Raw genomic sequence first — 26338 nt, forward strand, 5'->3', positions numbered from 1 at the left:
AAAATTGTATTTGAACGAAACGAGGGCAAGTAATTAAAATGCTCCAACTACTTAAAAAGCAGACAGCTGTGCACAAATCACTGCAAACGAGTTTGCTGGACAGTCTTTTACAGACTCTGAAGTACAGCAGAACCAGGAGACACTTTCACTGCTAGGGAGAAAATCAAAGCTCTCTCTCTCTCTCTGATTCTGTTTCTCTCTCTCTTTCTGTTTCTCACTTTGGACTTTTGAACTGCTGGCATGTTTGTATGGTAACTTTTCCAATCCTCTATCGCCATTTAAGCGATACTTGTGGATCCTGAGTGAGTTTTCTCCACGAGGTCTATCACTGATCAGCTGTGATAGCTATGCAATGTGCGCTTTACACGCATATAGACTCTTACCGCGCAATCTTCAGTGTCCGCGTCACTCATCAGTAAACAGCGCTGACAGTTGTAGAGCCAATCGCAGCCCTTTCTGTTGAGCGTGTGACCACAATGACCAATCAAAGAATGTAAGAACACGTTCGACAGCTCAGAAAGCAAGCTGAATAATATTTACATTATTTGCTATAAATGCTCATGTTGTCTTCTGTGATTGCATTTACTTTTGTTTGATACATTCAGAAAGAGTGTTTTCTTTGAGCAGCTAAAATTAAAGGTACAGTTCATATACCTGACTGCTTGCATTAAAGGACAAAATTATATTGCAAATAATATACTGTATACATTTAAATACTGTATATTTTAAAAATGTAATTCAAGAATTCTTGTGTTGTGAAGAAAAAATTATAATTGTGGATGGAAAGCATCGTCAATGCACTAAGATATCGATTTGAACCGAATTGATGGCATGATAATTGTAACCGAACCGTGAGACCAGTGTTCCATTCACACCACTACATTTTGTCTTTATGTACAGAAGATGCACACTAATGTTATTCATTTGAACAATATTTTATGGACCAAAAATGATGGCTGGCCTATTTAGAGCACGAAACATTTGCTTGTATTTTAAAATGATTTGTATATACTTTGTATAAAAAACCAAATCACTAGGTTTTACATTATTAGTCAGCAAGAACTGTTTAGATTTTTTGACATTTAATTTTTCCAAAAGTATTTTTAAACTATAAAGCAGGCACTGTTTATTCACCATATTGTTTATTTGATTAATTTAAATAATCACATATATTATTATTATTTTTTTTTATAAATGTTTAATAATTAAGTCTTTACTCTTTTTTTTTTTTTACTCTTTATGTTTTGAAGGTTTGTATTTCAAAGAATTACAGTTTTTATGATCAATCCAGTTTCACATCACTGTAATAAATTGCAGTTAAAAATGTATTTAAATAGAAGACAGTCATAAAAAATTATAACAATGTTTCAAAATATTGCACAATGAATGTTTACTGTAGCATACAGACTACTAATATACCAAAAATCCTGAAACATCATCTGGTCTTGTAGTCTTGAGAAAAAGCAAAATAAACATTTTGATCATAATTAATGCATTGCTTGCCAGTCTTTTAAAATGCAGAATTTATGTTAATAACATCCAATATGTAAAAATAAGTAACATTCAACTTTAATAATCCTAAAAGTGCATTTTGCTTTTTGCACTCTTGGGTTTTCCCTGATGTTGTCGGCCCTGTCAATCACTAAAAGTTCTTCACATCCTCTTCTCCTTACATGTTAGTATATTAAACGTTTTGACTTATTAATTATGCCTTCAGATGCCAATAAGCATCTAAAACACTCAGCTCAACACACATTAGCAAATCCACATCTAGTCCAGAGCTTTCCGAAAATATCAGAAGACTTTGTTCAGGTAGATTTGTGAAAGGGATGATTCCATGAACGCTGATTGGCCCCTTTTAAAAGTGTGAAGCAGCAAATTATTTCTAATTGTACAAAGTGTTGCATGTTATGATCATGTTACAGGCGTCTCATAGCGTTCCAAAACACCCCGGTTGGGAGGACAGGAGAGGACTTGTTGCATAATTACATGCTCCATGAGCCGATCTGTCTTGTCTTTGAAAGGATAATTGCCTGAGTGTCCTGATGAAACCTTTGTAGTTGCGAGTGAAGAGAAGCCCGTGCAGTTGTGCCACCCACCACGAAATGTGTGGGGCATCAAGTTGGCTCTTTCATTCCTCACTGTTATTTTTAAGCGAGGCAATTTAACTCAATTGGCTCTATGTACACACAACGCGTCTGCAGCTCCAAAAGGAGGATCCGATCTGTGGTAAAGGCTTCATCTCCTGTCATGTTTATGGAGGTGTATGTATACAAAAAGCCTTTATATAGAAAATATCAACAGAGAAGCGACAAGCTATAATCAAATCAACATGTAATCTGTTTACACTCTTTAAAATGCAGCGAGATTATTATACTCCTCCGAGCTTCTCATTTGGCTCTTTGTTTAGAAAAGGCCTGCGTTCGCCTGACGTGACCTCGGCTCAGTGTTTGGAAGTGTCCTGCCCGCTATGTGATTTTGGTTTATAGCGCACATCATGTGAGCAGTCGGCCCCTCACATTGGGCGGCTTCTAATGTTTACATAATAGATGTCAAGTTGAAGCCCGAGGTCCATCAACACACACTAACTCACAGCGGACCTCGGCTCACAAACCCTGCTGTTCCCATTTAAGGCGCTTGACCCAGATTTATTAATGACCTTTAGAGTTATTTTACACAATGGCATGCAGAGGGAGCTGAAAATAGTGGCGATTCTTGTGGTAGACGAGAAGGTTATTTGCGCTTCTGACCGCTGACCGTATCAGCGCGCTGCATCTCTGGCCTGCTTTTTCCCCTTTATGAATGACTGATGCTGCTATCAAACACCCTGCCCACATTTAGTCTCATCGTTAGGCATTGACAAGAGGCACTGCTGTTGATGTTTTCATCAGGGACTCTCTCCACAGTTGCCGTCAGATGATTATTTAAACAGCCATTAATCATTAATGGCCCACTTTTGCATGCGCTCTTATGTTTCTGAGGGTGCGAGAGCCGGTTACACTGCGTGGCACGTTGCAATCGAAAAAAGCGCCTTCGATAGGGCTTATATTTCACTTTTAGCCTACGTCTCTACGCGAGGGCAGGCATCGAGTTTGACAGCCTTCACACTACGTTGGATGTGTTTACACATTTGTTTCCTGTGGCGTTCGAATGGGATTTGACAAGCCCAAAGAGCGTGTGGAGGATTAATAAGCCCAACAGTTTCTCAGGAAGACTGAGACTGCTGTAGAATATGTATCCACTTAAAGCGAGATGAGGCCAGACTGTGTTCTTGGCTCGTGATTCCACGTCTTCTGGCATGCTGACGTTCGGCGGCGTCAAATTTGCAGTAGACAATAACATATTACCTCTTCTTGGCGTCGTGCCGTAAATTAAAAGTAGTTTTTCTGCTCGGTGATTATTACTCTTGGCTGCTTCTGCTTCTTTGGCTCGAACCCTAATTGTTAGGAGCAATTCGCTGAAACAATGTTAAACAGTGACTTGATGAAATCACAGCAACTGTTGATTTAAAGGGACAGTTCGCCCGGAGAAGAGTATTCGGTCATTATTCGATCACCCTGAAGTTATTTCAGACCAGATTAGGCTTTTCTTTGTCTTTAGTTCACACAGAATGGAGATATTATTCATTTTGGTTTCTATTTTTAAAAGCCAACAAAACCACATCACGCAATACATCAGTCCAAGATCAAACGTTAAATATTTGTTCATAGTAGGGCTGCACAATACAGTATATTGCTTTAGCATCGATATCGCAATGTGCGAGTCCACAATAGTCACATCACAGGATCTGCAGTGTCATTATAGTTAATCAGCATAACAGTTGAGAATACAAGAGATTTTAGAAATCATTGCAAAATAGAACCATAACAGAGTGAATATTTATCAATTGTGTGTGTTTTAACGGCATTTTAAGAGGGCATTTGGGCACAAAAATGTGCAACATTTGTAACTTTATTGAGGAATAATTTTAATCAATTATTAATACAGTGAAGACTTTACAGTGTTATTTTACATTTCATTATTCAATATCTGTGTCTCCGGAAACCATAAAGCGCTGTTTATTTTACTTTTTCTTTGCTTTATGGTAATTATTTTTGCTTGCAATTTGTTAAACATGATTCTCACTCTTACAAAATCCCGCCAAATAGAACTATTCAAGCCATCTGGTGAAATTGTATTCATATCGCAATGTATATCGCAGAAAAAAATATTGTAATGTTAGAACTTTCTAATATCAAGCAGCCCTAGTTCATAGCAAGTCTGCAGTAAACAATAAGCAGATTTTACAAACTCAAAATGGTTCAAAAACTGGAACATGAGTGAAATCAAATTGAAAATCACCAAGCATTCATATACATTTTGAGTTTAATTGATTATATATACTAGGGTATATGGTATTTTCACTCGCTTGCACACTTTGTATTATTTAATTATCAGTATAGTTATCGGCAAGTTTTATAATAAAAGTAGCGTTTTACGATATTGACTGAAAATGATCTCTTATGTTTTAACTTTTTGCATTGTATTGATTGGGGATTGTCTTTAAATAGTTTTTGTCCTGGTACCATGGCTGGTTTAGGCCTGTCATTGCTAAATAAATGTCACTAACACTGCTAATTAGTGATAGCAAGACCTTGTCTCAATGACTTATTCATTCAAATGATTTATTCAACATGGGTTATTCATTTAGATATGAATCTCTATGAATCATTAAATCATTTTCTCACATGATTTGTTCAAAAGCAGATTTATTTATATACCAGAATATTCTGTTCTTGTTTTGTTTGAAACTGTTTTCATTGGAGGGAAATGCAACAGACAATACTTTAAAACTATCAAGTAACTCGTTTAATATTTACTTCATGTTTGTTAAGCAAGTTTATTAAATCTAAATCTTTGCTAACCTGCTCATTTGCTGATATCTGGGAAAATGGCACTCTTAGGTTTTGCTTTTGTACCTTGAATCAGAAGTGCAGTCTTACTACATTCTACTACATCAAACTGTGAATGCTTTTGGACTTTCAGGATATGTTTTTGTTTGTTTTATTTTTTGCAGAGTGGGTGATATATATGCCAGCGTATTACAATTTTGTAAAATACAACAAATGCAAAATGCAATCAAACCTTACTATTCTTTAGGAACAACAAATAATAACTTGACTTCTAGTTGATCGTTTGGTGTCAGAAGTGGCTTATACGAAATGCAAAGGCCTCTAGATTACCTAATAAATAAAATATGATTGTGTCTTGATTTTTAATTATTTCATTATGACAGTAAGGTCTAACTTTGTTATGATAAAAGTCTTGTGACTTAACAGAAATAATGTACAGTATAGAATATAAAGTCACAGTGCAGTGGAAAAATAATTAATATTGTGTTTGACTCCCATGAGCTTGGAGGACTGCATCCATACATCTCTACAATAATTCTAATAACTTATTAATAAAGTCATTTGGAATGGCAAAGAAAGTGTTCTTGCAGGACTCCCAGAGTTCATCAAGATTCTTTGGATTCATCTTCAATGCCTCCTCCCTCATCTTACCCCAGACATGCGCTGTAATGTTCATGTCTAGTGACTGGGCTGGCCAATCCTGGAGCACCTTGACCTTCTTTGCTTTCAGGATCTTTGATGTAGAGGCTAAAGTAGGAGAAGGAGCGCTATTCTGGTGAAGAATTTGCCCTCTCTTGTGGTTTGTAATGTAAAGGGCAGCACAAATGTCTGGATACCTTAGGCTGTTAATGTTGCCATCCACTGTGCAGATCTGTCTCACACCCCCATACTCGATGTAACCCCAAACCATAATTTTTTTTCTTCACCAATCTTGACTGATTTCTGTGAGAAATGCGGGTTCCAATAGGTCTTCTGCAGTATTCGGGATTCAGTTCAACAGATGATTCATTGGAAAAATCTACCTTCTGCCACTTTTCCAAATGATCAACTACAGTAGAAGTCAAATTATTATTAGTTGCTCTTACAGCTGGGATCAATGACAAGACTTTTGTCAGGTAGTGTATAGTCAATGGAAAAAACACTTTAAACTTTTGTATTAAGGTTATTGAAAGTCTTAGTTTTTGCAAAGACATGAGTGACTGTGACTTTTTTTATACTGTGTACAAAAAACAGTGCAAAGTCGTCTCACGTTCATCAAAATCACGTTGGTTGCATATTAGCTATTTACATTCATCTGCTTGTTTTTTTTTTAAACATAAAATATGTTCATGGCAATATTGTTCCAAAGTAGCATCTGTCCCTATACCAATGTGTTAAGCAGACTGTGCAACTCATCCAGGCGAGCTTTCAACAGCATTTTCAATTTACCTCGCAAACTCCCGGCATGCTGAGGAGCGAGATGGATCTGGAGCCGGCGCGTCAGGTGCCTCTTTGTCTTGTCCAACGAATCAAGCACTTTTTTTTTCCTTTTTCAGTATCTCAACAGCAGGTGAAAATCTAATTATACCAGGATAGCGAGAGGAGGCGAGCTGTTGCCATATTTTAGCAGCTCTTAATTGTGTGCTAAATAATCTGCCTCATGCACTCACTCCCATGTGGAGTCGCACCATGAAGAATGTCTCTGTGTCTGAAAAAGTCACGGAAAGATGTTTACTTTGTTTTCCCTTGCTTTTTTTCAGCGCTAGCACATTTCTTCTCCCAGTCTTGAAGTCTGTCAAACTGACATTTTAACAATAAAGGCAAAACAAACAAAAACATGGTGCTCATATAGCACCTTATCTGGAGACTTCGGAAGATGTTTTGTTATTGGAGCGAGGTGATGAATTATTACTCTGGCACCTCAAGGCTTTGGACTCTCTCCTTTTCTCGTTCATACTAAATCCCAGATAAATTCGCACTCTGAACACTAAGTACTCTGCGAACTCAACAGCTTAAAGTTTTGATCTCTGGAGCTTGTGAGGGATCCTGCGACTCTAATTATGTAAAATCCAGCAGTTCTCCAGAGCTCTCTGATGTCCATCACGGTTAACCTCCTCATAGGGTTAATGTGTCAGGTTCGAGCTTCTCTTCCTATCGCCTTGGCACTGGGTGAGTGTAATTACGACCTGTCTTATGGCGCTACAAATGAGCGCTCTGGGCCCGCCGCCCCATTGGCTCGCAGAATAACACACTCCACCTGAAGTGTGTGAGGACGGATGGCTCTATTTAATGGACCGACCGTCTGAGTTCGGCTCCTGCACTCCGGCAGTCACGTCACGCACTGCACCTCGGATACATGTCAGGCTAATGGAGCTGCTGATTATTTATTTATGGGCATTATTGCTAAATTGCTGATTACCTATTTTTCTAGTGTCTAATTTCTTTACACAGTCATTTTTATAGTTGAAGGCTGTGTCGGCCCGCCAGAAAACTGACCTCCTCTTTTCCTCCCACTGCCATTGTAAGTGAACATAATAGCTTTGCTCTCCCTGGAGGATGGTGGTTAAGTCGTCTGCATTCTGAAATGTATGTGTTCACCTGCACAAGTCTGTTGAGATTCCGCTTGTAGATTATTAAGTGCATTGACCCGTCTTGATGTGCAATTCTGCAATGAGATTTTTGATAAATAGTATCTGATTGGACGCTAGCTCTGGCTTCGTTGCTTTGGCCACAGAAGATCTGTGCGCCTAGACTGCAGCTCTGCACAGGAAGTTTTTACATTGTAAAAGCGCTATAGAAATAAACATGAATTAAATAGAACATCTCGTCCCTCAACTAAGATTGGATTTGATTGAAGAATTTGGGATTGATAGAGCTGGAAACAATGACATTTGCATTCAAATGAACAGAATCATCATTGAACCTTGACTGACTGATTCTGTGTGAACTGAATGTGTATAATGAACTGAATTGTTTCACAATTTTCATAAATTAAGCTGTTGCAATATTTTAATGATTAGGTTTTGCACTTTGAGCCCCAACTAACAAACTATGAGTGTCCAGCAGTTGGCATAAAATGACCAAGCTCATGCAGCATTGATAAAATACATGCAAACTGTATTTGAAAACGTAAAATTCTGTAGTGCATTTAATTATTGTTTAAGGCCATTTGGCGATTTCAGTCATCATGATTTAATGCATCCACATTGTACATGTTTGCTGCATTTATAAAGTGTCCAAGTCTTGAAGTCAGTCTGTCTGATGTGATTTTTCTATGTGCAATGCGATTGGACGGGAATCCTGGAACTGAATATTCTAGTTAGCCAATAACCACAGACGAAATAATAAACATATAAAGTAAGGCTCCACGATACTGGAAAAAATGTCACTGCAATATTTAGCTTTTCTGTGACTATGTATTGCAATATGAATATTTTCACAAAAAGAATTCAGAATTTTATATTGATTTGGATGATTTGTTGAGAGGGTATCTGGATAAAATGTACAAAATAATAAAAAAAAGATGTCTATAAAATAAATCAAAGCACAGATGAAGTCGGCGCCAGTGGTGTAGTGGTTAGTGCATCAACACATGCACTCCAGTGCTCACAGCGACCCGAGTTCGATTCCCGCCTCGCGGTCCTATGCCGATCCTTCCCCTCTCTCTGCTCACCATGCTTTCCTGTCAATACTCTATACTGTCCTATACAATAAAGGTGAAAACCCCTAAAAAATAATTTAAAAAAAGCACAGATGAAAACTAAATAAATATTGCTTTAAGGTTTTCAGTGGAGTCTAACAGTACTGGCGTACAGAAATTAAGCAATCAAATATAAAATAACATGGTATAGTCTTCATCGTATACATAATTAAACACAATTCATCTTTGTTAAAGTGGCAAACGTAATAATTTCCAAATGGTCTAAATCAACTTGAAATTGCTTGACATCCTGCGATGTGACTTGCAGATTCCCACATTGTGATATCGATGCTGAAACGATATATTGCCCTAACATAAAGTAGTGACTTCAGGGGAAAGGAAAGTAGTACAGTAAAAGGACCAATAAAGAGCTAAAAATGTCAAAAGTAACTACTGAATGTACAATCCCTGATGGAAAAACTACTCTATTACAGTAATTTGAGCTTTTGTAATTAGTTACTTTACTCCACTGTTCATAACTTGTTTTCAGTTATTGCCTGTTTTTTTGTAAAGCTGCTTTGGCACACTTTGCATTGACTTGAGCGGTACAGAAATGAAAATCCCTTGATAATCAATACCATCAGCGTAAATGAGACTTTACATGAAGTAAACGCACAGATTAAGTCCATCTCAACATGATACTTTGGCCCGCTTGTGCTGACGATCTCCGAATGTTTATTATGGTTGTCTTGGTGTTCATTGTAATCTTTAATCAAGCGCAGGCCTTTCCTTTTGGCGTCGCAGTGGGATAAAGACACGTTTGATGGGGCCCAGGAAGAAATTGAAAAAGAATACAGCGATTGAAAAGAGCTGGCAGCTGTTGAGCTTTCATGTCACAGGCTGTCTGCCATTAGACTGAGCAGCAATATTAGATAAGGCCCTGTAGAACATGTTTCTTAAGACAGGCAAAAGGAAACCAGATGTGATGGAGACTGTGAGGACTTCAGTTCTATAAGATGAGCAGAAAACATCAAACATCATCCAATCCCTTTGGTATGCTCAATCCTGCGGCGTCTTCCTATTAAAATAGATTTATCTAACATTGAATTGGTGTAATTGAGGTGCTCTGAATAAAACATTTTGCATTGAGAATGTGATGTATGTTTATTAGGGGTGTAAACCTACACTGGTCTCACGGTTCGGTTCAATTATCATGCTATCGATTTGGTTCAATTCGATATCTCAGTGCATCACGGTGCATTGACAATGCTTTGCATAAACAATTTGATATTTTACTTGGCAACACAATAATTCTTGTAATATTATTTATAAATTATAAATATATTTATATATTATTTGTAATACAGTTTTGTCCTTTAATACAAGCAGTATATGGTTTATACATTTCATTTTATCTGCTCAAGTATATGCACAGAACAACATAATCATTTAAAGCAAATAAACAAATGTAAATATTATCCTGCTTGCTTTTTGAGTGTTGAGCGTGTTCTTAAACGCCTATTATTGATCCCGCGCTTAGCAGAAAAGGCTGCGATTGGCTCTTACGGTCAGCGTGGCTCTGGCGCTATTCAGCAAACAGTGACATGGACACTGATGTTTTATGGCTGTGGCAATCAGATGATCCATTATAAATGGTGATACGGTGGAGAAAACTCACTCTGCAGATACGCTCCACAAGTAACATTACTGTCGTTATAACCATGAGAGGATATAAAACGTTACCTCACGAACACGCCGACAGGTTAAAGCAGCTTAAATTTTTTCCTAGCTGGCTTCCGATGTACTTCCCTGTCAGTGAGAGACTGTCCAGCAAACTCACAAGGACTGAATTGTGTACAGTTATCTGCTTTTTAAGCGTTTTAATTACTCGCTGTCACCTCCCTCAGCCATAGTAAGCGACTGCCATATAATGCATATGTGATAAATGACGCCAGTATATAATAACCGGTTATGATAATTATTGAACCAATACCGAATTGTTCACGTCTGCACCCCTGATATTTATTTCTTTATTTTGAGACCTATTCATTGAAAAAACAAGAACTTTAAAATTCAGAAATGTGATATAGGGCACAGTTTTTAAGTTTTATTTTTTATATTTTTTAGGGAAAATGTTGTTAAAAATAATGGTAGATTTTATGTTAGTGAATTTATTCATCAATAATAAATGCAATTCGTACATAAAGTGGCTCACGATACTGCTCTTTTATAATATTTGTGTGCTGCATTTTTTTTAATGGTTGAATAAAGTTAAAAATGGCAAGGTTTTGATGACTGGCATTCCAGTTCATTCAATTTTTTTTTCATAAATAATAAATAAAATGTTCACATAATTTGGCTTACTATATATCTCTTGTATAATGTTTTTATTGATGAGAGAATATGATTTTTTTAAAAATATCAGTATGACAAAAAGATTTAATGAACGACATTCCAAGAACAGTCCATACAACAAAGATATTTGTTCTGAATTTATTCATAAATGATAAATGGGATTCATACTATACATGCAGTGCCTCACAACTCGCATATGTTGTATGTTACAGTTTTATTTATGTGAGATTAAAATGTGAAGGAAAAAAATTCAATTGAAGATGGTGAAGTAACATATGAAGAGTTCAGAAGCAAAAATCTCTTCGTGCCATCTGTATTTCTCTCCTAAAATTAGCGTTTTTCTCAAGCTTCTATGTTTAAGTTGAGTTATTTCCTTTTTATGTTAATTAATATGTTATGTTTATTGCCTTTAATGTGAAATAAGTAAACATAAATAATTTCTGAGTCTCAGAAAATGGCCGTTTTAGAAGAAATTTTCAGATGGCATTTAGAGGTTTTTGCATCTGAACTCTTCATATGTAGATTGGTCCAATGAGAGAAGATTTGGTTAAATAAATAATAAATTAATTAAACAATAGAGTGGAAATCCTTAATAATTTGTACTTTTTAAGGGTAGACATGCAATCTTCAATCTTAAAAAAGCATACAAAATTCATACACATGCATACAAAATTATTTACATTTCTACAGAAAAAAAGTGTGCATTTTGTAAATGAGACCAGAATTGTAATGTTTGCATGAACTATCCCATTAATTATAATTGTCTCTATATGCGGGATAAATATTTTCCACATATAGATTCAATTGCTTGATTAAATCAGCAGGTCTCCAACCAGCAGTCCAGACTCTGCTGTGTTTCTTACAGTGGTTGACAATCAGTCTCTCCATCCAGGGAAGTGCGGCAGCAGTGTATTACTCATTGAAGATGACTGCTGTGATAGCCAGGTGTCAGGTCAGCGCAATCTGCTCCGAGCAGGCCATGTATTGATCCTTCACGCAGAGATAAAACCTGCGTATGACATGTGAAAGGGTGAAGATTCTCATCTCAAGTGCTGGAAGTTCAAGCTGGCCTGATCCAACAGCAGCAGCAGCGGCTTCTCTTTCTGTGAGCACATGGGCTTGAGAGGCCTGTTTAGCATGCAGATTTAATAGAGAATGCTAAACACGGCCCTTTGAAGGGCTTTAATAAACTGGAGCAGATGTCTTGTGAGCACTAGGGCTTCGTCGTCTGCCGCCGAATGGCCTCGTCTGGATACATGCATTTCTATGTGACAGACAGTGGTAATTCATAAATCATACGCTGTGCATTTAAGGCTTCTTTGAGTGACAGGTGACCTTTCATGTTGAGTCTGTGCTTTTTATCCAGAAGATGTCCAGAGTCGCTAACTGTCATGCAACGGCAGCTGCTGTGTGAAAACCGTATGCCAAGATGTTTTTGATACATTTTGGCCACAGAAGGAGCAACTCTTGTCTAGGAGCATTCAAGTGAGACTTAAATATGCCATTGAGGGTTAATAAGAATATTTAGAAATAAATATGCTGGAAGTTTAGATGCAAGTGTGAGAGATGAGATTAAATTAACTTTAATATTTGCTTGAGCTCGATAATGTTAGTTGACAACTACAGTTACATATAATTCTTAGTTACACTGTAAAAATTGTTTAAATTAGTATCTGTAAATACTCTATCTGTTAAATTAGTTTTTTCCCCATTTATTTATGGTTATGAATTGAAAGACATGCCCTATAGGTGAATTGAGTAAGCTAAATTGGCTGTAGTTTACAGTAAACAGTGTGTATGGGTGTTTCCCAGTGTTGGGTTGTGGCTGGAAGGGCATCTGCCGCTTAAATGTATGCTAGATAATTGGCGGTTCATTCTGCTGTGGCGACCCCTGATTAATAAAGGGACCAAGCCGAAAAGAAAATGAAGGAATGAATGAATTGCAATGAGACCTTCTTCTCTGCTGTCTACTTTTGATACTGAAAATGTAGCTCTTCAGTTTAACAAAGTCCCTTTAATTCAATTCACCTTTATTTGTATAGCGCTTATACAATGTAGATTGTGTCAAAGCAGCTTCACATAAAAGGTCACAGTAAATAGGAACAGTGTAGTTCAGTTTGTAGTGTTTAAGTTCAGTTCAGTTGAGCTCAGTTCAGTGTGGTTTAATAATCACTACTCAGAGTCCAAATACTGAAGAGCAAATCCAACGATGCGCAGCTCTACAGATCCTGAACCATGCAAGCCAGTGGCGACAGCGGAGAGGGAAAAAAAACTTCACTAAAGGCGGAAGTGAAGAAAAAAAAAACCTTGAGAGAAACCAGGCTCAGTTGGGCACGACCATTTTAATTTCTCCGCTGGCCAAACGTCTTGTGCAGAGCTGCAGTCTCAGTGGCGGAGGCTGGAAGCTGGCCTCAGCGAAGACTCGTCTGTCTCTGGAGCGTCACAGGAATCAGTCTCATGTTCTCCACTCTTCCATGACCATCGCAGTAGCTGCTCAGGATTCGGCCAGGTTCAGGATATGGAAACCTTGGGATCATCTTGCGTTGGTCTTGGATCGAATCAGTGACTCTGCATAGTCTGGGGGCCTCTGGAAGAGTATCCCCAGGTGGAAATGGAGAATAAAGAAAATAATTAGCGTAGCTGATGTTCACAGTGTATATCAGCAAGATGCATAACCTGTGTGGAAGCCCCCTAAGTGGTGCACTAAGTGTATGCTTTACTGAACAGATAGGTCTTTAATCTAGTTTTGAATTGGGAGAGTGTGTCTGAGCCTCGGACGTTATCAGGAAGGCTATTCCAGAGTTTAGGAGCCATAAATGAGAAGGCTCGACCTCCTTTACTCGACTTTGCTATTCTAGGTACTACCAGAAGCCCTGAGTTTTGAGACCTTAAAGAGTGAGTTGGATTGTAGCGAGACAGAAGATTGGTTAGATAAACAGGAGCTAGATTATTTAAAGCTTTATATGTAAGAAGCAATATTTTAAATTCAATACGAAACTTAACAGGCAGCCAGTGTAAGGAGGATAAAATTGGGGTGATGTGATCAAATTCTCTAGACCTGGTAAGAACTCTGGCAGCTGCATTTTGTACTAATTGAAGTTTGTTAATAGAGGATGCTGGGCAGCCAGCAAACAGTGCATTACAGTAGTCCAGCCTAGAAGTCATAAAAGCATGGACTAGCTTTTCTGCATCTGAGATGGATAGCATACTTCGTAACTTAGCTATATTTCTCAGATGAAAGAAAGCAGTTTTTGTGACATGGGAAATATGATTTTTTAAAAGTTAAATTGCTGTCTAATATGACACCCAGATCTTTTATAGTAGAACTAACGCTAACTTTGTATCCCTCTAATTGTAGGTCGAGTTGTGAGATCTGCTGTGTACAGGATTTAGGCCCAATAAGTAATAATTCTGTTTTGTCTGAGTTTAAGAGAAGATAATTGTTGGTCATCCAGTCTTTAACATCTTTAATACACTCAGTTAGCTTGGACAGATTAGACGTCTCGTCAGGTTTAGTTGAAATTTATAGTTGAGTATCATCTGCATAGCAGTGAAAGCTGATCCCATGTCTTCTAATAATGTCTCCCAGGGGTAGCATCTATATTGTAAACAGTAAAGGGCCTAAAACTGATCCTTGAGGCACCCCGTAATTGACATTTTAGTTGTTTGAAGCAATGCATTGTATAAGAAATTATATAGAGAGAATTTAAATCTGTAAAATAAAAAATACAGGTATTTGTACCATAATTTACAACACCAACCCAACAATATATCCAGGGTGTCCACGGGGTCTTGGAATGTCTTAACATTTCGTAAATCTCAAAATTTTAGGCCTTAAAATGTCTTAAATTTACTGAAATATTGTGTTGTAGGTTGTAAATCTTTTTAAACAGGTCTTAATTTTCCTTTGTTCATGTATAGCTACCCAATCTGGTCAACACCCATCCAATCACCAACAATTCATCTCAATAAAACTTTGAACCTTTTATTTAAGAATGTAATTTTTGACTCTATGGAACCTTTTCACAAGTCTGTTATGCTGCATTTAACAGCACTCAGCATCTTAAATCCTTGAAAGTTTTTAATATTTAGATTTTTTTTAAACGTATGAACACTTATGTGTATTTATATATGTATTAGTTCATCTTTGCTTCAAATTTCAAAAAACAAATCACCACTTGTGCTAGGCGTTTCTAATGCAGCGTCTATGGGACAGGACAGTAAATTGATGTTATTTTCTCCTCTGGCTGCCGTTTTCAGTCTTACACAATTTTTTTCTTTTTTCTGAAAGTCTTTGTAACATCATCATGGAGTTTTCCTATTATTATTTCCGCAAATAGGGTTGTAAAAATTGTTTGAGAAAAATATATACACTGAGAAACCCGGAAATGTGAAAAGGGTCTATTTACCATAAAAGTTTAATTATTTTACTTACAATACCATTTGTTTAAAAGTTCTGCCGTGTATCTACTGCTGAGGAAGGTGACCTGGACAGACTGTTGTGCATTTACTTTATTATAGTTTTAAAACATGTTTCTTTTCTTTTTTTTAAGGTTATGGTGGAACAAAAGTGTATGTATGTAAAGCTTGCTTGTTTTGACACAATATTTAAAATATTTTGCTTAGAATTAACTAAAATATTCATTTATTTTGCAAACTCCACACAGAAATGCCAACTGACCCAGCTGAGGCTCGAACCAGCAACCTTCTTGCTGTGAGGCAACAGCACAACCTACTGTGCCACCACGTCGCCGGCTAACTAAAATAATAACTTAAATTATTAAGTAATTATTATTGTATTAATAAATTATTTAAAAAAAAGTTTGGTAGGTCAAATAAAAATATTTTCCAGCTGGGCCATTTGAAAATCCAGTGTTTAGCCTTGTATGAGTTTAAAATTTTATTCATAATGGCCTTAATGTCTTAAAGTCTTTCATGTAATTTGCTGAAACTTGCAGAAATCCTGAATTCACTTCAAACTATTAAAAAATGTCAATAAAAGCAACTTTTTCAAACTTTTCATCATCAATGTCCCCATTATGCAATTCAAAAGCATGGAGAAATAAAAAAATCCCAAAATATGGAAGATATCTGAATATACTTTTTTACAGTTAACAATTTACGAATATTTTTTTACAGTTAACAACTGGGATGAAATAAGTTAAAGGTGCAGTAGGTGATCTGCCTAAATGCTAACCAGTTAGCATTATATCTTTCAAATACAATCCCTTCCCTCCTGTCCAAAGCCCCGCCTCCTAAAATCATGAGCATGCACATTAAAGATGACAGAGACCCATTAGATCATGTCATTCGCCAGTTAGGAAACTTTATAGTACTTATCATACTCAATTCTGAACGAAAAACTGTATTATATCTAGCACGTTTTCAGTTGTGTAGCAAGCAAAACGTGTCATAATGTGCAATATTTCATGCATACAAGGATGGATTGATTTAGGATTTTTAAAAGTTTTGATTCAGCATTTGTTTTTACCGCTGTCTCTCGTGTCCACGTGACCGCAGCACATGTGCACGCACAAATGGCGGATCTGCTTGAACAGAGGTGCGCAGTTGTACAAATCTACATTTGTTAACAGTTTGGGCTACTTATCTCAATTATCGGCCCGACATTTTTTAATTGGATAAACATTTTTTAGTCTTATGCCTTAACCAGAATTTAAATTACGTAAATATACATTTAGATCATTTACTTTAATCATTACTATTGGAATGTGAAGAGACTTTCAACCAGCACAATCAAAAATGTTTCTGAAGACAATCACCTACTGCAGCTTTAAGGTGTTCTGAATAACCTTGGAACAGAAGTACTGTATAAGTATTGGTTGAAATTCTGCACATTACTCTGGCTTTTGCTCTGTCTTGTTTTGGTTTCGAAAATTGGGGAGAAAAATAGTTTTTCTCCAGGCGCATTGTTTTCCATTGATTTTAGAAACTTTCCAGTGTTTGTCCGTGCCTCTGAAACCTAAAAATCTTCGAGTTGTATTCTCCATGCAACTGATACTTAACTGCATTTGGCTCATCTACCTTTAAGAGGTGGGGCTTACTGATTTGTAATTTTAAAAGCAGGAGGACACTAGTACTTGCTTTTAAAAATTTGGTCTTCAGAAAGGAGTGAAGTGGTAGCACCAATGGAGTTACGTTTAGGGGGAAAAAGAGAGCGGCACATCCATTAAAGCAGCTTCCCTCTGGCCATCTCACCAACTTCAAACACACCAACATTAAAGTCCCAATAATGCAGTGGGCTGATGTTCGCACATCACAGCGGAGGTGTGCTAATGACAGGGGTAATGCTGAGAGACGTGCTCACAGACGCTCCATTACCTCTGCACAGACACATCTCTGGCTGCCCGTAATGCTGCTGGGCTTGAGCCTCTTTAACCACCATAATGTTTGTTGTCAAAGGCATTTCATTTCTAGAGTCAGAGCTATATTGCGGCTGTAACAAGCCATCAGCTGAGGATCTTGATGAGTTTTGATTGCTGTTGAGCAGTTGGATTGATCAGTTCAGAGATTGTTTGCCCTCATAATGCTGTGGTGGGAGTTTTTACAGTATGCACTGTGTTTCATTTAATGTTATGCTACATTCAATTCAAGCAATTCTACTTTTATTTTAAAAAAGCACTGGAAGTTAAACCCACAACTTATAGTTATTATTTGTACAATGTTTTTATATGTATCTAACATAATGTTTTTTTTTTGTAAATTAAATGTTAAAAATAATTTCAAATATTAAAAAAAAATTATATATATATATATATATATATATATATATATATATATATATATATATATATATATATATATATATATATATATATAATTTTTTTTTTATATTTGAAAAATATACCGGCCACTTTATTAGGTACACCTTACTAGTACCGGGTTGGACCCCCTTTTGCCTTCAGAACTGCCTTAATCCTTCATGGCAACATTTTTCCAATCTTCTATTGTCTAATTTTGGCAGGTCTGTAACCTCAGTGAGTTTGTAGCCTCAGTTTCCTGTTCTTAGCTGACAGGAGTGGCACCCGGTGTGGTCTTCTGCTGCTGTAATCTATGCGCCTCAAGGTTGGACATGTTGTGCGTTCAGAGATGCTCTTCTGCACACCTTGGTTGTAACGAGTGGTTATTTGAATTACTGTTGCCTTCTATCAGCTTCAACCAGTCTGGCCATTCTCCTCTGACCTCTGGCATCAACAAAGCATCTGCACCCACAGAACTGCCACTCACTGGATATTTTCTCTTTTTCGTACCATTCTCTGTAAACCCTAGAGATTGTGCGTGAAAATCCCAGTAGATCAACAGTTTCTGAAATACTCAGACCAGCCCGTCTGGCACCAACAACCATGCCACATTTAAAGTCACTTAAATCACCTTTCTTCCCCATTCTGATGCTCGGTTTAAACTGCAGCAGACCGTCTTGACCATGTCTACGTTAATAAATGCATCAAGTTGCTGCCATGTGATTGGCTGATTAGAAATTTGCACTAATGAGCAGTTGGACAGGTGTACCTAAAAAGTGGCCAGTGAGTGTATATTAGGGCTGTCAGTCGATTCCAATATTTAATCATGATTAATTGCATGATTGTCTTGAGTTGATCACAAATTAATTGCACATATTGTCTGTTCTAAATATACCTTAAATTAATTTGATGTTGCTTTTTAAAACTGGCAAACAAGTTTCATCACCATGACATAAATAAAACAGTGAAAATGTGTTTTCACAATTTTGTTTTGAGGGGGAAAAAATCCAAATCAATTTCAAAAGTAAAAATCAATAAATATATATATATATATATATATATATATATATATATATATATATATATATATATATATATATATATATATATATATATATATATATATATATATATATATATATTTCTTTTATAACAGAACATTTTTTGTACACTGAAAAAAATTATTCAAAGATAATTCCTCTGATTTACTCAATTTTTTTACGTTAAGGGGTTGTAAACAATTTATTTGGCCTGAATTTAAACAAACAAATTAAGTTGAACATTATTATATTTAATTTGTTTGTTTAAATTCAACACAAATAAATTGTTTGCAACAGTTTTGCATGCAACCCTTTTTTCAGTGTATTCTAATAGACCATAGACCAGCACTTTTAAGTAAATCGGCTGAAATAGAAATATTATATTTTATGTAATTTAATATTTAGCTAAATGTTCTTCTGTACATTTTTGTACATAATGCTCATGATCATTTAATGGCTTTTCTGAGGTGAAAGTAATGTTTGGTAACATTATTTACCCACTGTTTGGCTATACTAACATGCAGATGAAACAACGATTGAGCAATTAAATTAAGCGTGGTGCATTTAAATATGAAGAATCATTCTTTCATCAATAGTCTAAATGTTTAAGAAGAGATTTGTTATGGGTCATTAAAGAGTAAAAACAGTTATTTGTCATTCTCAAATCTGATTGGGTGAAAGAACTGTGATATTCTACCGTTATCAGTACTGATCTAATATTGCCTTGTAATATTTAGGCCCAATCCCAATTCTACCCCTTTGCCCTTACCCTTACCCCTACCCCTCGTTTTGCGCGTTACCGTGAAGGGGTAGGGGTGTCCCAGTTCTATTTAGCTTGAAGGCGTAAGGCTAAGGGGAAGAGGTAAATACCCCTTCGGACAAAGATTTTTTATGATATTTTTACACGCGAAACCAAGGGGGTAAGAAAATGACATGTGACATGAAAGAATATAATGACATGTATGTTTGCAAATGTATATCCACACGTGAGCAGCGACAGAACAAACATCTCAGATTGACTGTGTGTGACTGGTGTAATAGCTGACACCGTCCCACTAAACACACAAAGGTCACTTCTCTCTGCTAAAGCCTCATCAGTTTTAATGGAAAGCTCTGCAGTCTCTCTATCTCTCTGTTTTCTGGGGTTTTTTCTCCCTCTCTCCTTGTTCTTTTCCCCTTAATCTCACCTGCACTTTATCTCTGAATTATTCTCTCTGTATGGAAGAAACAGGCCCAGCGTTGGGTTTCAGGTTTAAACGTGAAGGTGTTTCCTTACCAGCTCTGTATTCATTCACACAATGAACTGAGGAGCCTCTCTTGTTTCTCTGTAAGAAGAGTCCAGACAAGACCTTTGTTTTCCACTTCATCAGATGCAAGCATGTTTTTTTTTTTTTCGCTGCTGTCCTCTTGGAACAAATGCTGGAGATCAGCCATTGCACTGGGCTTCAGTGCTCTCTCTCAGGAAAATCACACCATGTCTTCAGATAGCTTCTCTGGGAGCATAATACTCTTGGGAAACTACTGAGTATCTTTTAAAACTGCATTTCTGCGATTAGATCTTGTATTTTATTTAATTCGCTTTTTTGTTTGTAAAGTTTATGTTGCAAAAAACACAAAGTTTGTGTTTGTTACATTTATTTTTGGTTTTAATTGCATTTATTTTTTATATTGTTTTATTTTAACATCTCATATGTATAAAGAACCAAGGGATTGACAGTTTTTTTTTTTTTTTAATTTAGCAATTATTTAGCATTTTGTTTTATTCTTTGTTTTTTTATATATATAATATGTTTGGCCCTTTTGAAATTTACCTTTTTGTTTTTGACTTCTGTGATTAGCTAAAATGTACATATGTTCTGAAAAAAAAAAAACAATGCTGTAAGCACATTTGCTCAGAGACAGTGATGAGCATTGGCATAGATGTGATGTATACTAAAAGTGCTCCTCAGAGTCGTGTGACCTTGCAGACGTTCCTGTTTGAGGAGGTGCTCAAGGTGCCCTCTGTTGTATTGGATTGTCTCTATGAACTCTCTCTGCTCTCTGATGGAGGAGCCAGCGCAATTATGGACTCAATTTGTCATCATTCATTCTCATCTCCTAAACCCCTTAATCCTATTTGTGCCTCATCATACTCTCCATTATTTCAAGCTTAGCCATGTTTACTCCACTCAGAGAAGGGACATCTATTTTTTTGTTTTCCCTTTGTTCACTTGTAATGCTGAGATTTATTGATAGAAGCTCCAACTATCTGCTTGATTTCTTTCTTCAGTTTTGTAGTCATGTTCAGATTTTGGAATTTTTAGCTTTTTTAGCATTTTTAGCTTGTTTATTTTTTAGTTTAAAAAAACTCTTGGCTAAAAACTCTTATGGCTAATTCACATCGAACACATCTTTGCTTCTAAAAACATGAAACGCGGCACGTTTAAAAAAATAAAAATAAATAATGCATGGTCCGCTTGACGGGATATTGTGAATGTGATGTAACAACAATAACTGAACCAATTAGAATAGGGAAAACATGTCATAAACATGTTATAAGCATTTGAAGATACATCATAAAACTCAGGATATCTGAACACAGCCACAATGAGCACCTCCTCTGCCATGATATAACAGTAAATAAAACTGTTGTCATGCTAACATGCTGCTATAAACAGAAACTCACAATGTTTGCTCCGCCTCTGACCTCTTCTGATTGGTCCACTGCTTTTGGAACTGACAGTGATGAGCTGTGCCGAGTTTAAAGTTAAAGTGTTCTGTGTGAACAGCCCCTTAAGTGTTTCTTTTGTTATACTTTAGCAATTTGTGTCTGTAGATTTCAGTACTCATTTTTAAAAGCAGATTTCTCAAAATGAGTGTTCTACACCATACATCTCCATTTTATCTTCAAATACGCCTAATATTACAGGTTCATTCATATCAGTATTTTTAAGATTTTTACTCAAATGGTCCAGTTAGACTGAGTATCCAGTAAACAATTCACTGATTCAGATGATCTGTTCAGAGTAAATCTTTAGTAAACAATTATCTGATTCAAATGATCCAGTCAGTGTGAGTCTCCAGTAAACAATTTAGGAATTCAAATGATCTGTTCAGAGTGAGTCTCCAGTAAACAATTCACTGATTTAAATTATCTGTTCAGAGTGAGTCTCCAGTAAACAATTCACTGATTCAAATGATCCGTTCTGAGTGATTCTCCAATAAGCATTTCACTGATTCAATTGATGCCTTCAGAGTTAGTCTCCAGTAAACATTTAACTTATTCAGATTATTTGTTCAGAGCGAGTGTCCTGTAAACAATTCACTGTTTCAAATGATCTGTTCAGAGTGAGTCTCCAGTAAACAATTCACTGATTTAAATGATCTGTTCAGAGTGAGTCTCCAGTAAACAATTCACTGATTTAAATGATCTGTTCAGAGTGAGTCTCCAGTAAACAATTCACTGAATCAAATTATCTGTTTAGAGTGATTCTCCAATAAGCATTTCACTGATTCAAATGATGCCTTCAGAGCGAGTCTCCAGTAAACATTTAACTTATTCAGATTATTTGTTCAGAGCGAGTGTCCTGTAAACAATTCACTGTTTCAAATGATCTGTTCAGAGTGAGTCTCCAGTAAACAATTCACTCATTCAAGTGATCTGTTCAGAGTGAGTCTCCAGTAAATGATTCACTGAATTTACAAACTGATCTGAATGGGCTATGTTTTATTTTAAAACAATAATAAAGTAACATAAGTTAATGATCATGACTGCTTTTTAACATTAAAAAAATTATATCATTACATAGATTTTATATCTTTTAACATGTTACGTCTTTTTTATATTATATCTTTGTGTTAATATTTATTCTTAAATAATTATATTCTTAAATTCTTAATAATTAAATTATTGAATACTTTTAGGACTTAAATACATCACAAATCAAGTACTTTTTTACTTCGACTCAAGTAAGATTGAAAAGAAGGACTGTAAACTTTTACAGTAGTGTTACTTTATTAGGGTACTTGTGCTTTTACTTACATGTCTGATTTGTGAAGTTCATCCACAGTTGCAACATTTTATTTGACATATTAAAACTTCCTCTCTTTTTCTGTGTTCTCTAAATGTGTGTGTATTTATGTATTGATAATTAGAGATTCCCAAAAACGTTTGCCTCCAATGTCAAAAAGGACTCAAAAAACTTTAACGTGTGCTGACTTTAACAAATATTAAGGCTTTTGTGTTTAAAAAAAAAATGCAAATTAGCACATATTTAATGAAACAATGTGTCATTTGCACATTTGAAAAGTACATTTTGGAAAACGTGTGATACAAAAAAATATTAGCACTTCTTAATGTAATACGCTGTGGAAGAACGGTGAGAATTACTTTTTAATAAACCCAAGCTAAGCGATTAATCATCTTGTGTGTTCTAGTCTCCAAAACCTGCATATTTTGACCACCATTTTTGTCTCGTTCCAAAGGGCTTCTTCCTGACTGTGTCCTTGGAGTCGATCCTAAAGGTGGCCAAACACGCTTCTGAAAACAACAAGATCTTCTGCTTGAATCTGTCAGCTCCGTTCATCTGTGAGTTCTTCAAAGAGGCCCTGATGAAGGTGATGCCCTATGTGGACATCCTTTTCGGCAACGAAACGGTAAGTGTATGCGTGTATTGCAAATATGAGAGTGTAGTTTCTTCTATAAGCTTATCTGATCATGTAACCACTTATCGGTACATCAATCATATCACTCTTTCAATCGTACGCTTGAGATGAAAGATTGCATGTAGCCTTGAACAGACAAAGAACTCAAATTCACTTCTTTTGCATTTATTCTATACATTGAATAGCCTTCTCATCTCAAATGCATTGTGGTCCAGCAATGACTGTATTCATTGTGAAAGTAAGAGCCTGCAGACTGGACCATAAACAGACTTTACCTCAGTCTGTTCTTAGTCATCGTGGTCGATCTTTCTCTATGCGCGGTACAGATGTGTTACAGGCTTGAAGTGTGGGTTAAGTGTGTTTGACTTGTGCTGAGAGTCAGACTTAACACGTTAGAGCTTTATTTGTTTTTTATCGGAATATCTTAAGGGTGTAGGGGTTGGTGGTATGACCCAGAACTTCAGTGAGTAATTTGATTTCAGAGAACAGGTGTTATCTTTATATCTGGACGTAGATTTTGGATGTCTTTGCACATGCATCTTTCTTTCTTAAGTTTGGGGTCATTATTATGCGTTTATTTTATGAAATCTTTTTATCAGCAAGGACTAGATGAAAGTGAATTAATTTGATCAGAAGTGACAGTCAAGCTCAAATTATTTCAAATCTATTTGTTGATATTTTGAGCACCATAACTCTTTATCATTTATTATATTCATTTTAAAATGTTTATTAATTAAATATCCCGTTAGAATGATTTCTGAAGGATCGTGTGACAAAAGACAGGAGCAAAGATAAAGAAAATGAAGCTTATATAAATGGATGTATTTATTAAATAATAATGGTCGAATGATCAAATGTATAAATCATTACATGGCCTAGTGCAGTGTTTCCCAACCCTGTTCCTGAAGGCACACCAACAGTACACATTTCTCTCCCTATTCAAATACACCTGAATCAAATCATCAGAACAATAGAAGAGACTTGTAAACCTCAAATGAATGGTTCAGATAAGGGAGACATCCAAAAGATGTACTGTTGGTGTGCCTTCAGGAACAGGGTTGGGAAACACTGGTCTAGTGTATTAATTATAAATAAAGTGGTCATTTTTGACGCTATAAAAGATATTTAGATTTGCATCTAACAGTTCAAGATGTTGCTTTAGGATTGCAGGCTTTCTTTCTGTGTCTTCAAGTTAAGCATTTGCGATGTTTTACATGAATTACAGAAGTGCTTTGCTCTTGAATGATGTTGTGCACATTATGTCTATTTTAAGGAAACCATTTAGCCTCTGTTGCTTTATTTTCAGTTTTAACATTACAGTTGTTATAGACTTTGTTGGGAAACTTTTGAACGTAATGCTTTACAATATTGAGTTACTCCTCAACTACTTGCATTACTTAGTTATTTTTTATGGTAAGTAATGGATTGTGACTTTTGAGTTACTTTTGCGTTAATTTTCCTTTACTTTCGCTGAGGCTTGATCTCTTTCAGAACTTTTTTTTTCTTTCTTTTTTTTTTTTTAAATAGAGGAGCTCTGAAATTAACAACGCACCGTATAACCTACACTCAATTTTTTTTTCTGCTTGTTCAAACTACCTATTTAAAATGAGCTAAAGCAACCCAATTCTTCAGGGATTTTTGTGACACTTTAATTGTTTTAAGTTCAATGCACTTAAATTTGTTGAAACAATTACATTAACATAATCGATTTGTGTTGAGAAAACATGAAGCAATTGTGTGGAACCCAGCATTTTTACAGTATACTCCTTCATTTTTTAAAAATGATAATTTGGGATTATGTTATCTTCTGGGAACTTCCTGACCCTAGAGCTATACAAAGCAACGTGTTTGCTAATTTTGTATTATTTGTTACATTAAATCACTGTCTATTGAGACAATATCCTTTTCCTTTGATGCGTTCAAAATAATGAAAGCGTTCTCTCATTGAGTGTGTGATTCAACGTGACTGTATACTTTAATTCAGCAATTTATTTTTTAAAAGCAAATTAATTCAAATAAAAAGTAACTCTCATTACTCGAACTTAAAAAAAAAAGTACTCACATATTATAACTTAATTTTTTTTAATGCGTTACTTTAATTAAGATGAGATATACATTCACTGACAAAGGTCTTGTTGCTTGTGTACAAATTGACCGGAAGTGCTGCTGAAATCATTTCTAATCAAGATTTTTTTTTTAAATGAAATGGCTCATTTTTATCCTAACAGCTTTTGTAAAAATGTTTAAGTGCAAAACGAAACTGTCAAAAAGTTTTCTAATATTCCCAGCTTGGTAAAGCCCATTGAGTCAATTTTTACAAAGACATAAGTGTTGTCGCCTTGTCATATGAGCTTCACCTGTGACTAATAATGGATCAATTTGGTCTCAGGTATTTATTAAATGAACACAAGTACACTAGACCTTAACATCAACTGCAACTAGACATGGATCTGAGATTACCCAGAAAACAGTGAAGTTTGGTGGTGGAAAAAATCATGGTCTGGGGTTACATCCACCCTGCAGATCTCTTGCACACGCCAATACTGGAAGGCAACCTCAATAGTCTAAAATACCAAGAAATCTTAGCTACCTCTTATATTCCCAACCACAAAAAGAGGCAAAATTTCTGTATAGGCGACCAAACTTTTGTCTTGCCAAAATTTGACACTTTTGTCTTGATTAAATGAAAAATCTTTTTTTCAGTGAAACTAATTTATTTCTGTGCATTAAATATTATTTGGAAGAGAAAGCCAACATACTGTTATACTACTTTGTCCTTGAAAATAAACGTATCTCCTCCTAGGCCGTTTATGCTATAAAGCCCAAATTTGGTCGAAATGTGCCTTCTGCATTCAAGATTGTTGCTATATCTCCTCATGCAGATAAGACTTATCATTTTTTTAATAAAGGAATGTAAAACATAAAATTTTTATAATCCGAGCGTTTTACAAAAAGTCTATTTTTACTGATATGGCAAGCCATTTTTGCATGTATCGCTTTTTAAGCATTATATTTTCAATAAAATTAGGC

General features: G+C 35.9%; 1 protein-coding gene across 2 annotated transcripts in view; it reads left to right on the forward strand.

The window, feature by feature from the left end:
* adka (adenosine kinase a) overlaps positions 1–26338 on the forward strand; it is a 284700-nt gene that overhangs the window by 191749 nt on the left and 66613 nt on the right. For both annotated transcript variants that reach the window (XM_056471599.1, XM_056471600.1), the window contains exon 7: positions 23129–23299. In XM_056471599.1, the coding sequence (XP_056327574.1) occupies positions 23129–23299 (171 nt within the window). The remainder of the gene's footprint in view (positions 1–23128; positions 23300–26338) is intronic.

Source organism: Danio aesculapii, chromosome 13, assembly GCF_903798145.1.
Source record: "Danio aesculapii chromosome 13, fDanAes4.1, whole genome shotgun sequence".
Classification (NCBI taxonomy): Eukaryota; Metazoa; Chordata; class Actinopteri; order Cypriniformes; family Danionidae; genus Danio; species Danio aesculapii.